This window comes from Trachurus trachurus, assembly GCF_905171665.1.
Source record: "Trachurus trachurus genome assembly, chromosome: 8".
Classification (NCBI taxonomy): domain Eukaryota; kingdom Metazoa; phylum Chordata; class Actinopteri; order Carangiformes; family Carangidae; genus Trachurus; species Trachurus trachurus.
In genome coordinates this window covers 27,909,215-27,924,050 of record NC_139905.1, presented here as the reverse complement: position 1 = coordinate 27,924,050, position 14,836 = coordinate 27,909,215, and the positions used below count along the sequence as shown (strand labels likewise).

Genomic DNA, 14,836 nt, shown 5'->3' with positions numbered 1-14,836 from the left:
TAATTTACGTTTAATATATACGTATATCCAGAACTATGATTTGAATGGACACACCACAATCCGTTGACTGTAATAAAGAGTAGAGAGGAGACCAACACACACAACACATGACATCGTTCCTTTCCTCATCCTGCTGCTTTTTATGGTGGTGAATGGTGTTGCAATTTAGATGAGCAAAAATATAGGGACTGAATGTCCATATGACAGTAGCGAACGGGGCTAACTTTTTTTCGTCCAAAAAGACACACCAAGAAACATCCAAATACCTCCATACTGCTCATCTGTAATGTCCCTCTTGTATTGAAGCCCCGACATGAGAAATTGTAACTAACTAACCCTAACCCTAACCCACTACAAACAAGCTTAAGATATAGACTTATTTAATTTTTTTTGGAACAATTTCTCATGTCGGGGCTTCAATACAAGAGGGACATTACAGACGAGCAGTATGGAGGTATTTGGATGGTTTTTGGACGAAGAAAAGTGAGACCCGCTTGCGACCGTCATATGGACATGCAGTGCTGCGCGGACACCCGCTGTAACTTCAAAATGGCACGGAGGAGTAGAAAATGAGTGAAATTTGAATTTTGGGTGAACTATCCCTTTAATTAAACAGCTTTGTAGTAACTGTAATGGTTAAATCAATGACTTGTAACTTGTTCCAGGGAGAATGGAGGCTCTCTGCCCTCCACCTAGCGTCTCTTGGCTGAAAACCAACCTTGTAAGACCAGAGCCTCCGTCCCGGTGTCCCAGCTCTCGTCTCTGCGGCACCGCCACACAAACGCGCCCCGTAACCCGTAATCTCTTGTTTATGACAGACAAGACTACACAAATATACACAAAATCAAGTCAAATACTGTTTTGAAATTTGTATATACATGATCTACATAGCTCATAAGAGAATGATCTGATTAACATTGATCACTGATATCACTGTCTGTTTGGAAATCCCTGGTGACAGCATCAGGCTGTGAGGGGTTTCCCAGCAGCATAGGAGACAAATCAGAAACAAGGGAATGATGTATGTAGACAAACACAAAGAAAACCTGCTCAGTCAATGCGATGGGCAATGGTTCACCTTAACACAACAATGACCTACAGCAAACAGCCAAGACAAGTAAGTCCAGTCAAAACCCAAGATCTGTGGTGAGACCTGAACATCTCAGGAGGATGTGGAAGAATGAGAATGAGACTAAATCCAGATGTCCACTAGTCTCCAGCAATAATAAAAATGAGACACAGGACAAAAGTGAACTTGAACCGGTTGCCAAACATTCATGGCCAGGCAACATGTGCAACCAAGTGCAGATACTGCTGATCCTTTAGTAGTTGAGGGCACATCATGATATACAGTATATATATGAAAGTATTAAGTAACAGTAGATCTGGACAGAAGAAACATTAACAAACAAGGAGAAATATCTGAAGAATAAAAACACTACAAAACAAAGACTGGAACGAAGCTTCACCTTTCAACAAGGTGATCCAAAACAGAAAGTCAATCGGCTTTGGGACAGGCTTTTGGATGTCCCGGAGTGGCCCTAACCACAGACCTGACTTGAACCCAACTGATGTGGCGAGACCTGTAAACAACAGTTCCCCAGTGATCCTAATCCAGTCTGGCATTAGGTAAGAGGATCGGCATTACAGAGGCTGTTTCCAGGTGTGCACCACTGGTAGAGGCCAAGACTGGGAGCTGTAGCCATTTACAGACATGGACAAAATTGTTGGTACCCATTTGTTTAAGAAAGAAAAACCCACAATTGTCACGGAAATAACTTGAAGCTGACAAAAGTAAAGGACCAAAGGATGTTCTCCTAGAAGCTCCGTGGACAGATGAGACGAAACTAGAGCTTTTTGATCCAAAACTGAAGCTTTTCGGCAAGTCCCATCAGCTCATCGTACACGGATGCAAAAATGAAGCATACAAAGAAAGGACACCAGTGTTTCCCCTACCGTTCTGTTAGCAGGGCGGCCCTCCGCGCCAGCGCGAGCCCCCACCCCCCCTGGAAAAATGGGAAATCTAGGAGCCAGCTGTTGGTCTGACTAGTCGAAAACAGTTGGAGCCCTCCACCCAAAGCCAGTAAGAAGCTGCAGACCAGTCGACCAAACAGCGCTATTCACATGAATGCGATGCAGGCTTCGGGGGAGCAGAATCGCAGATGCGCGTGTCTTTCAGAATAAAATCCCCCCCCCCCCCTTATACGTCTATATAAGTTAGTTTGGAGACTAAATTGAAATTACGCTTACACAGGTCACAGGGGTCGTCCAACCAACACACCAAGAAGAATGGCTAGGAACAAATAACTGGTTTGTTCTAAAGTGGCCTTCTATGACTCCTAAATCATCTGTGAAAGGAGCTGGAGCAGTTTGCTCACGAGGAGTGGGACAAAATACCAGTCTACAAAATATTAAGTTCATGGTACCATCATTTTTGTCAAGGCCAGTTTTATTAGTTTGTTTTTTAAAACAATTCTGTTGGACCACAATTCAAAAGCAATGTCTGACTTTTGTTTGAAAATTTTCGCTAAATTATTATAAAATAGTAAAATAATCAGTTTCGAGCTGACAATTGTGGGTTTTTCTTTCTTTAAAGGGACAGTATGGGACTTTATTGGCTTTTTATTGACAAAAATCAAATATCGCTTTCATAAATACGTATTTCACTGAAGTGGAATCGCGCCCGCATACAAACGAGCGCTTTCTCGTACCTTAGAATGAGATGTTACAAGTCGTTACAAACATACAGGGGGGGGTTCACCGAACCTTCTCTGCCATGTTGAATCGCCATGTTTTACGTTCAGTGTCACCGTGGCTGTAAGTAACCTCAAACTCGGGCCGCCGGAGTTTCTCGGCTCGGGGAGAAAGTTTTCCAGACAGCGCCTGTTAAAACTGTCACCACCGTGTAGCTAGTGTGAGGAAGGACGGAGGCACTGGTGTTGCCTTCAGGTGCAGTCAGACACCTGAATGACGCCGTGAGTGACGCCGTCGGCAAACCAATTGGATGTTATTTTACTCGACGAGAGAAAGCCGGTAAAACGTGGGTCAGGTAAACAATACGACATCACCATGACAACATATTGTCACGCCTGTATTGTTTTGCCTCGTGCTGGCGGACCGTTTGTTTACATAGAGGCTTGTTTATCCTGATACATGCAGCTTGTGTTGTTTTTCTGGCTTCTGCCCGAGTTTACGTAAACGCAACAGCAAGAATACGTGCCGACATGCAACCGCACCGCTAGATGGGGGTAAATCTCACATACTGTCCCTTTAAAGGAGAATTCCGGCCATTTTTGACCACTAAATCGTTTTCCTGATGATCACCCAGTGTTGGGGGGGAGGTTAGCGTTGTGGCTATCCCTAGCGCCGGGTAGCCATGGTGTAACTCCGATTTACCTGCATCAATTTTAGTTGCGTTTTTTGCTCCCCCCAACACTGGGTGACCATCAGGACATCGATTTAGGATTCAAAAATGGCTGGAATTCTCCTTTAAGGCTACCAATAAATTTGTCCAAGTCTGTACGTATATATAATGATGCCATACTTTATTTAGATTCACGAGAATCATCTTTGCCACAGTGAAAATTACAGCCCACTGACCATAGTTCTGTCAATATGGATGTCGACACTGAGTGCTGTCCGCTCACAGTATGCCCCACCCTGTGGGGGCCTTTAGACTGACTGGGTAGACTCAACCAGATCATCCAAGACATGTCCGGTCTCCAGCCATGGAAGTCCATGGTGGTTACTACCGAAAACACTAGAACTGTGATGTGCAGAGAAACTGACCTCTGTACCACTGCTCGTTTCCACTACTGAACCTCATTATTGGAGAAGTATCATGCTACCGGTGTTGGTGTGTCTGTTCTGTAGACCAAGTATCTTAAAAAATAAACTGTGCACATCTTGGTGGGGCAGTGTTTCTGTTATGGATTGAGTTTGGACTCTGTTTCGGGGTTTGACCGAACAGATAGTTGGTACAGATATTTTATTTTAATTCTGGAATGCGCTCTCCCCAGACTCGGCAGATATCTTCAAGGCGCAGCTGAAGACTTACCTCTTTCGACAAGCATTTGAATAGCGGGATATTTAATCATTATGTCAGTGTTGTTTTTCCCACTGTCGCACATATGTACAGTATGGTGTTTTGTTCTGCTTGTTCTGCATTTGCTGTTTCTTTTAAATTGTTTGTAAAGTACTTTGTGACTGTGAAAAGTGCTATATAAATAAAGAATGATTACTTTTCTTATTATTTTGTTCTGACAATTGGTAAATGACTGACGATTTGCCTGAGCATGTCTCACCTACACCTTAGGTGGCAGAAGCCTGGTTTGGGCCTGTCTCGTCAAAGGTGTGGAAGATACGCACATGATTTCTAAAGCATTCAACAGAAACGCTTTGTAATGATCATGACTGGGTGTCAAACTGTTCTTAATATGGTCTGTTTTTTAATCTTATTAGCTCAATAAAAAGTATTCTTTGATTTGTCTTCCCCATTATTCAACATTCAACGCTTTTTTTCATTGTATGGTGCCCCCAAAGTCAATGAGTGACCTTGTTAAATAATTGTGATGTTAATATTTCTGCCATAATTATGCAGCCGTATCTTATAATATTACATTTATTCACCACTGACCTTGGATTAACAGGAAAGGAACAAAAGGAATGTCACGGCAGTGTCCCAGATGAGGAGGTGAGAGATGCTGAGGATAGGTGACTCAATGAGAGCACATTGTTTTCCTCTGTCACAGCAGAAGCAAAGTGATGTTTGTTGCCACCAGAGGCCTGAATTCCACCGGACAGGAGTTGAGTAAATAATCTGTCAGAGTGCATCCAGTCACACCTGCCACAGCTGTCACTGTCTGTGGCCAGTCTCACTATCAAAATCAAGCCAAGGACACCAAGTAAAACAACGTGCTCTGTGAGGTTTCAACCTGTGACAGGCTAAAAATATGCATGTATTATTATGCATGTATATGTTATGGAACTAAAGTGTGCAGCACCGTTCTGATGAACATTTCTATCTGAATTAAAGTTCCTCTTTGATACAATTCTCATCAGAAACATTACTCTGACAACTCTTGATGCAGGTCTTACACTTCTTCACAAATTTTGCTAATTTTATTGGTGCATTTCTCAGTGTGTGACAACTCATTAAAGGGATAGTTCACCCAAAATTCAAATTTCACTCATTATTTACTCACCTTCATGTCGACTAAGGGCTGGGAGAAGTTTCAGAGTCCTCTGTGCCTTCTCTGAGTTACGGGGGGGGTGGGGGGGGGGCTCTGTGTAGCAGTGCATGTCCATATGACGGTTGAGAACGGGGCTCACTTTTCTTCGTCCAAAAAGACACACCAAAAAACATCCAAATACCTCCACAGTGCTCGTCTGTAACGTCCAAATCTCACGCGATTTGCACTGACGCCGGCGCAAATTGTGCAAGATTTGGACGGACCAGGAAGAGCAGTGCTGGGAGCTTCCGCTACAAACAAGCTTAAAATACAGACTTATTGAATTTTTTTCGGAACAATTTCTCATTTGGGGCTTCAATACAAGAGGGACATTACAGACGAGCACTATGGAGGTATTTGGATGTTTTTTGGCCTGTCTTTTTGGACGAAGAAAAGTGAGCCCCGTTCTGAACCGTTATATGGACATGCAGTGCTGCACGGAGCCCCGCTGTAACTAACTGTAAATTTGAATTCTGGGTGAACTATCCCTTTAAAACAGACTGCCCCTCCATCAAACAGAAAGACACACATACTGTATTTACCGTGAATTCACCGTACTATAATTGATTCCACACAGACCTGCTTCTCCTGCAGCGACGTGCTACCTGGCTCTCAGTGCTTGTCAGTGTTGTGTCAAATCTGGACAAATTCCCTGTCCAGCTGTTCCTCCCCTACTGTTTCCCACAGAGCTCTGCCCCCAGATGTAGAATATATTTTTTATAGAAGAGAAACACACATTTCAGGACCAATGATTTGCATCATCAGAACAGACATGTTCTGTGATTTTCAGCCTCCTTTCATATAGAGGAGGGACAACACCTGACAATAACTATTTCAGTTGTCAGTAGGCTATGATAGAGGCTAAAAACATGCTATTTTCACAAAGAGTGGGAAACACAGTTTTGTTTTATGAACGTAAAAAATCTCTCTTATTTTCACTGGAAAAAAATTAGCTAATGGAAATTCTTCTTCACATTGGCTGGTGATCAGGGGTTAGGGTTAATAGTAGTTAATTTACAACATTTCTACTTGAACCTCCAGCTCCAGCTGATCTAAATAATAATGTCATCATTTAAACCAGTGACAAATAAATCCATCTCAACAGGCTCTGAAAAAAAAAGCAACCTGTGCACCATAAAGGTCAATCTAGATGGATTTTTTTTGTTAATTTACTTTGCTCCCTCCCTCCTTTTTGTCAGAGTGGCCGTCTTGTTTGTCTTTTCTCCTGTCTGGTGTGTTTTGTTGGAGGTTGGTCTGGAGCTGAGTGGAGCTGGAGTTTCTCCTTGTTGCCTTTAACACATCTGCTGTCAATCAGCTGAGAAAGTCATTTCCTCCCTCACCTGTTAAAGGCCTGACTCAGCTCTCCAGTCCTCTCCAGATCACTGGGGTATACGTAGTGTCTTCTGTCTTGGCTCAAGTTCAGGTTATCCGTTGGTGCTTCTTGTATGGACCATCAGTCCATGACTGCTCTGAAACTCCACTCTGTCCAACCTCTTTCTACCTCCCTGCCTCATGTCAAAGTTTGAAAGGCCAAGAGTACTAGAGAGAGAATCTCTAATGCCTGCTGCTTTGATCAAAGGTGAAGTTATCTGCTGCCACCACATCAGCCATGTCAGGTCCTGCACTTCATGCCTCAAAAGGATAGTTCAACATTTTGGCAAATTCTCCTATCACCATCATCCCTATAGTCATAGCAGAAGGTTAATTTCCTTTAATTGTCAGTGCAAGCTGTTTTTAGATCAGTGGGGCAGAGACGGAGTCGCACGGTATTTCCTCATCAAACTAAATACACAATCTAACAACTCCAAAACACTCAGGCGGACAAGTTGTGACCTGCACATTCACTACGCTATGAAATAATAATGTATAATTATGTAACATTGCGACACATGAAGCAAACACTCGGAACTACTTACGCTTTTGAAGTCTCTCTGCCGAGCAGCCGTGTCTGAAAAACAACGCCATCTCGTAATGTTCCACTATTATCTCATAGCGTGGTGAATGTGCAGGTCACAACTTGTCCACCAGAGTGTTTTGGAGTTGTTGGATTGTGTATTTGATGAGTTTGATGAGGGAAAGGCGGAAATACTGCACCCCCGTGCAGAGCTCACGACTCTGCTCTGCCGATCTAAAAACAGCTTGCACCGACAATTAAAGGTAATGAACCTGTAGGGATTATGGCAATAGGCGAATTTTCCAAAATGTTGAACTATCCCTTTAAGTCCTGCCCCTACCACCTGCTCTTAGTCACACTATATTTTACCAGAGGAGTTCTGGTGACTGCAGCTTAAGCCTCCTGGTCCCATAGTTCTACAGTACCATCATCCACCACCTCCATCACCCGTCCTCCCCATCAGTCAGTCCTCCAATCAACAGTCCCCTCCGTCGTCCCTCACCACCTCCTCACCACATCCCCAGACTCTCTACCATTCAGGAAAAGTAAAAACTAGACACACTTCTTTGTGAGATGAATTTCATCCCATGTATCACTGCCAAGTAAAATCCTTCAACAAAACACATTTTACATAAGTTACATGAGTCACCTGATAAAAGAATAATGCAATAGTTGCTCCTTCCATTATAAAGGCTGAATTTCAACAAAAGGCCAGGATTGGCCTGATCCGTCTGTGTAGCCAGTAGCCACGCATCAAGTTCCTACAGCAAAATGTGAAATGCAAGTGGAAGAGACAGAGACAGAGACAGAAAAAGAAGAGAGTTTGGACTAAGCAATTCACCATCTGTCTCACTGTCTTAACCTCCAGCATGATCTGTGTTGGCAGCCTCACTGTGATTCATGCTCCATGTAGGACTGCTCAGATGTTTTAGGATGAACAGGAACAGTTTAGAACCAGAAACCTTCTACATTTTACTGAGCTGGATGTTTGTGTGACGCTACGTCGTGTTGTGATCATGATTTACCTTGACTCGTCTATGTAAACCTGTCACCACGGGAACAGCGGTTACACAACCACACGTTGCTTCAGTGTTCACAATACAAAACTACCAGAATATGTAGTATGAAATATATACTGTCATCTACTAAATGACCTATTAGAATTCTCTTTAAACTGTGAGGACCAGAGAGCAGAGACCCAGCAAAGGTGCCTTTCAAATATGCTGACATCCACACATGATCCAGGTCATTTCATGACTGGACAGTGACGTTACATCTGCTCATCTCAACTGTCTTCACAGACCACAGACCCGAAACTACAGACCTGAAACAACAGACCTGAAACAACAGACCTGACACTACACAGACCTGAGACCATATGAAACTGTACAGACCTGACACCACAGACCTGAAACTACAGACCTGAGACTACAGACCTGACAGGATAGACCTTAGACTACAGACCTGAGACTATAGACCACCACAGACCTGAGACTACAGACCTCAGAGTACAGACCTGAGACTACAGACCTCAGAGTACAGACCTGAGACTACAGACCTCAGAGTACAGACCTGAGACTACAGACCTCAGAGCACAGACCTGAGACTACAGACCCGCATAGACCTGGGAGCACAGACCCAGCAGAGCTCTACTCGGTACCAACAGCTCCTCTGGCTGAGTGTTTTGCAGTGCAGAGACTGACAGAGATGAGTGTGTGTTAAAGGGATAGTTCAACATTTTGGCAAATTGGCCCATTGCCATAATTGCTATAGTCATAGCAGTAGGTTCATTACCTTTAATTGTAGGTGTAAGCTATTTTTAGTACAGCGGAGCGCAGCAGCAGGCTGCTCAGAGCTACGCTATGGAGGCTAAGGGAATTTCTTGGTTTCCCTCATCAAATTCATCAAATACAAAATCCCAAAACTCCACAGCGCTTTTGTAGACAAGTTGTGAGCTGCACAACCACCACGCTATGAGATAATGACGGAACGATACGAAACGGAGCCGTTTTCGAGGTAAATTCATACAAAACCGCTGATGCGCGTTGCGTTCAGGGACAGTTTTTCAGCAAGCAGTCTCCGTATTTACCCTGTATTTACCTCGAAAACGGCTCCGTTTCGTATCGTTCCGTCATTATCTCATAGCGTGGTGGTTGTGCAGGTCACAACTTGTCTGCAAAAGCGCTGTGGAGTTTTGGGATGTTGAATTTGATGAGTTTAATGAGGGAAACCAAGAAATTCCATTAGCCTCCATAGCGTAGCTCTGAGCAGCCAGCTGCTGCGCTCCGCCGTACTGAAAATAGCTTACACCTACAATTAAAGGTAATGAACCTACTGCTATGACTATAGCGATTATGGCAATGGGCCAATTTGCCAAAATGTTGAACTATCCCTTTAACTGTGTGTGTGTGTGTGTGTGTGTGTGTGTGTGTGTGTGTGTGTGTGTGTGTGTGTGTGTGTGTGTGTGTGTGTGTGTGTGTGTGTGTGTGTGTGTGTGTGTTAACTGTGAGATGGTTTTAGAGCACAACAACACACAGGACTCCAGACGGACAGAGACAACGTCTCCTCAGTATCATGTGTTCTGTAGGTTTTAGCTCTTTTGAGTGACAGATACAGTATGACACCAAAGGGAAGCCAGTGAAGTCTGTACTGTAGCCTACTGTATGCTGCATTGCATCAATTAAAACAAAACATCTGAAATAAGCCAAGATGATGATGTTTCCTTTCCAGGAGGACACAGCTAGAATCTGTCACAAGTAGAAACGTAACATACCAGTCTGTAACAGCCTCACACAACGCTGTACAATAAACACAGAATTTCTAAACTGAGTTACTGAAGAACGTCTCAGCACAAATCGCTCCTCATCCGTCTTTCCAGCAGTTTATTGGTGAGCTACACCTCCTCTAAAAAACACCAGATAAAGTGCCCCCTATCTCACCTACCTGCTTTTAATGGTGGGGTTCATCCTGAGAGGAAAGAGTCCCAGATCTATGTCCTTACAGTCAGGATTAAACTCTAGAGCTCCTGAGATGTAGATGAGGAAGTAGTCCCAGAGCTCAGGTAACTTCTGGGAGGAGAGAATCATGAGGGCGGCTTTGGTGTCGGCTCCGTTTGTCAGAGAGAGACGCGCGGAAAAAGATGGGTGTCATCCAGAGAGGGGCCACCCAGGAGTGTTATATCACCTCCCACTCAGTGTGTGTAAGCGTTCCTGTCTGGCCCCGACCTCAGCAATCCACTCAGCAGCTACAGTTAGCTGACTGACTCCTCCCCTTGGGGCATAACACAAGCACAAAACGAACCCACCCTCCTCAAACTGCCCCATGGGCTCGTTCACATTTGAGCCGTTTTACTCATCTTTAGTTGTATAGACAGGATCAACCTGACAGCTGCACCACAGACCTGCTCAGCTCTCAGCGCTCTGTTATGTAATCCTGTATGGCGTTTCAATAGTGTGGCAAAAAGAATATCAATATCCTTTCTCCCTGTGTTATTTTATATTTGTGTCATTATTTTATCCCTGTTGGGCACTTTACCTTTTATTGAACCAGACTGATGTGTGCAGTTTACACACACATGGACCGTGAATTATAGAGACTGATGCATTTAGGGCAAGATGCAATAATCAGGAAAGTGCAATAAAGACTGACTGATCTAGTAGCACGGTTCGTCTGTAAGTGTTCTCTGTTGTGTATGTGTTGAATGATTGTTCCAATTATATATATATTTTTTTTTTTCAAAAATCACTCCAAAATCCCCACAACAAACAAATGCACAAGCTAAACAATAAAAACAGCCACAACAAAACAAAACAAAAACAGCAAATAAAACACACAGGCTGTGTTGAATGATTGTTGACTGCAGCCGGGTGCAGCACTGACTGTTCAAGAAAAATTTCCCACCAGGGACAATAAAGTTTATTTTGATTTCTTTTTTTCATTGTTTTGAAAATAACTAAGTCTAATATCATTATAGGCTATATTATGTGGATCATGTGTTTTGGGCCATTAATTACTTATTTTCTAGACTAGAGCTACAGTTTTATGCATTCATTCATTCTCAGAATATGTCAATAAGTCACTGCATGGTGTTGTAGCCTAATTAAGAAACATCCCAGAATCAAAGACTTTTAAAATATTTCATCCATCTGAATAAACTAAAGCTGAACTGTTCACTTCACATGCAGGATTTTACATGACAGCAGACAAATAGCTCCAAAAGGACAACACACTGAATGCTATATTGTTTTTCATCTGCGAGCTCAAAAAGCCAGTCAAATTCAACTGTGCGCGTGCGTGCGTGCGTGCGTCTCAAACTAAACTTGGTTGACTTTGCACCTACCAGTAGATGAGCGACAGTCCGTCGAACCTCTCGAGCTCTCTCCCCCGCTGCTTCAGTAGAGACATGTTCTTCAGACGTGGTCCCGGTCCTGGTCCTGGTCCAGGCTACGTGTGCTGCTGAGCGTGCAAACTGAGTGCCCCAGTCCCGGAGACCATCCCTCCTCTGCTCCCCCTGCTCCCCCTCCCTCCCCACCCCGCTCCTCAGCCGGCGGACTGCGGGGATGTGTGTGCTCTCATCCCGCTCTCCGGTCTGACCAGCCCCCGCCTCGGTCCGGCCGCTCCTCGGTCCTGACGGTGTCTGTCTACTGTCCGCCCCGGCGGGAGGACCCGAGTGTGACTCCCGACTCCCGTAGTGACGCTGCATTCAAAGTCCAATTACAAAAACGGAAACAACAGTAGCAGCCTACCTACGGGCAAAGATCCACCTCATTCAGGATTATGACGTCCAGTCTCGTCGCCGCACTGACTTAAATCTTTCTACAGACAGTTGATGCTGCACCGAACTGTGAAACAATAACATACTTGGCACTTTACTCTAGTTCAGTAGTAGCCTACACCTAGGCACTTTCACTGTTTCTCAACCTTGGGGTCGGGACCCCAGGTGGGGTCACCTGGAATTCAAGTGGGGGTCGCCTGAAATGTCTAATTGATAAAAAAAAAAAAAAAAAGACTTATAGCCTACTTTTTTAAACAAATTATTATTCTTTTTAAAATTATGATTTAAAACACCACACACAATCTTAAATAACTGTATTCTATAGAGTTTAAATACAGCATATAAAAATATCTGAGGTGGTGCATCTTGTTTGACGGCTGCGATCACGTGACTGCAGGGGTCGCCAGAAATTTGTGATGTCAAAATGGGGTCACAAGCCAAAAATGGTTGGGAACCACTTCCCTTGAAGTTGGTTTTTATTCTAGCCTATCTTATTTACATATTATATTTTTTAATGAGAATGTATACTATGTATAAATGTTTGTTTTGTTAAATCGTGACTGTAGGAACTGACTTGTCGTTCTGTGACAATATAAAGCATTCAGAATCTGAATCTGAATGAGTCTGTCACTCATGTCACCGAGCACAGGGATATCTCAGACTGGTCTGTAGTAGGCTTCACTATTAGTAGCTGTGCGCATAGGTAACAGCAAAGAAAAATGTGGATTATAATTCTGTCTCTTCTGTCTTCTGTCTGTCTAAAGTCTGATCATTTGTTGGATCGCAGCCACATAGTCAACATCTGTCTAATCCAAGAGAGGTAGCGAGTTTCCTACAGTAAATGTCTCATTGTTTTATTGTTTGTTTTAATGTAGCTACCCAGTGAATTACTGAGATGATGAGCCTAAAGTAAAAAATAAAGTAAAGGAACAACAACAGCAGGAGCAGTAGTAGCATTTGTAGTAGGCTTGTAGTAAAAGTAAAGCACCTGCAGGACTCCAGGTTAATGTCCATTCATCAAGGCTGCCAGCCCAGTTCCTGTACATGATATGTGGCAAATGACAAAACACTCATTTTATCATTTGCCATTGTTAGATTTAGTCTCAGTTATGTTCATGCTGGAGCAACAGAAGTTCCTTCCTGTTGTCAGACAGAGCTGGCACCCTGAGGGCAGCTGCCTGCTGCGCGTCCTGAGGACGCTGTCAGTTACCTAATTGACACCCGCTGTGGGCTGTTCACCTCCCACTGTCTACAGGAACAAGGCAGAGTATTAAGAGCTGGAATTATAGCGGAGACCTAGTCGCTGCTCACATTATCAGGTATTTAAAACTCTGGAGCTCACCAGTGATGAGACTCTCTGTGGTTGTTGGTGACTTTAAACAGGCTGAATACATTTGCCTTACATGACATAATTATTATAGATGAAACCTAGAATAGAGAGCCTGAAATCTGTACGAGAAATGTACCTATTACTTATTTAATTAAAGGGTAATTGCCATTTATTTTGTTTTTATTTACAATCTGGACCTTATGTCATCAGAGATGACATCATCCAGGTCAGAGGCTATAGTAGGTCAACCTACAGACCCCAGATGTTGATAACAGTTAACCCCGGACTCAGAGGGGAATAGCACTAGCGTATCATAACAAAAATATTGGTGAATTGAATGAGTTTCACAGCAGATAATGTGTTATTTAGAGGCTGCATTCTGCTGCCCTGTAGACTCACATTATATGGATATACACGGCTCTCAGCTGGAGCTAATTTCATCGGAACGACTTGTAATGACACGGAAGTTATCTGGGTGAGTAAATTATCATATTTTATGCTAGAAATTTAAGTATCAAGTACCACAACAAAAACAACATACACTTTTTCACATTAAAACAAGCTAACCTAACTGTTGTTGTGCTTTGTTATATTAAAATAAATGTTGCTGTCAATTCTCAAACCTGGGAAATCTGAGGGATTTAATCCTGGCAGGCTTTCATCTACTGTACAAGGTGTCAGAGAAACAAGCTGAGTATCTATCTATCTATCTATCTATCTATCTATCTATCTATCTATCTATCTATCTATCTATCTATCTATCTATCTATCTATCTATCTATCTATCTATCTATCTATCTATCTATCTATCTATCTATCTATCTATCTATCTATCTATCTATCTCAAGCTCAGCTCCATCCTGTCCTGTGTCCACTGAAGAGTGCTGGTGAAACTGAAACTGTTTTACAGTATTTGGGGGTGCTCAGTGGTTGGGTGATTACTGTAAGAGCACATCCATGGTGGCAACACCCAATGCAGTCATCACCGGATTGATCCCCGACTGTGCTGATATGTACTGCGTGTCATTCCCCCCAGTCTCTCTCCCCACCTTCCAGTCTCTTTCTCCACTTTCCTGTCAATGTAAAAAGAAAAATGCTCCTCAAAAAAGTGAAACTGCTTTCTGAGTGTTTCTACTGGTCGCTATGCAAAGGGGGACATGACCTCTGTGGATACAACAGCTGCTGGTAATAGTAAGGGCAACATATGAAAATCTGGGAACTAAATCCTTACCAAGAAATTTCTTCACAGTTGTCTTTAGGAACGTGCGTAGTATGACGTCTTAAAATGTTGAAATTCAACTCCCGTGGGAAACCCCCTAAAAAACGACTCAAAGTTGGGGTACCCGGTAACTGGATTTTTGAACATTCCGAAATGTTAAATTTGGCCTTAAGTAACTTGTGAGGGGTCAAACTAGGGGTTTTTCATGATTCTGAGTTGATTGCAAACATTAGTTTTACACCCAAAACACTCCTTGGTGGAGAAAAAAACAGCCACACCCACTTTTCTTGTTCATCGGAACCCCCATCACCACCACCAATAGAATGTTGGTGCAGGGAAGTTCCATAGTGCAGTTTCAGCCGACGCGACCCGGCTCAGGCTGCAGCGG

The 14,836-nt window shown here is 43.3% G+C and overlaps 1 protein-coding gene across 1 annotated transcript in view; it reads right to left on the bottom strand.

The window, feature by feature from the left end:
* The window catches only part of LOC310989744 (syntaxin-binding protein 4), a gene marked incomplete at both ends in the record, with an annotated part of 88,904 nt that extends 78,693 nt beyond the window's left edge, over positions 1-10,211 (bottom strand). The window contains one exon of the mRNA XM_083976890.1: positions 10,069-10,211. Within this exon, the coding sequence (XP_083833016.1) occupies positions 10,069-10,211 (143 nt within the window). The remainder of the gene's footprint in view (positions 1-10,068) is intronic.
* Positions 10,212-14,836: the final 4,625 nt, after the last annotated feature.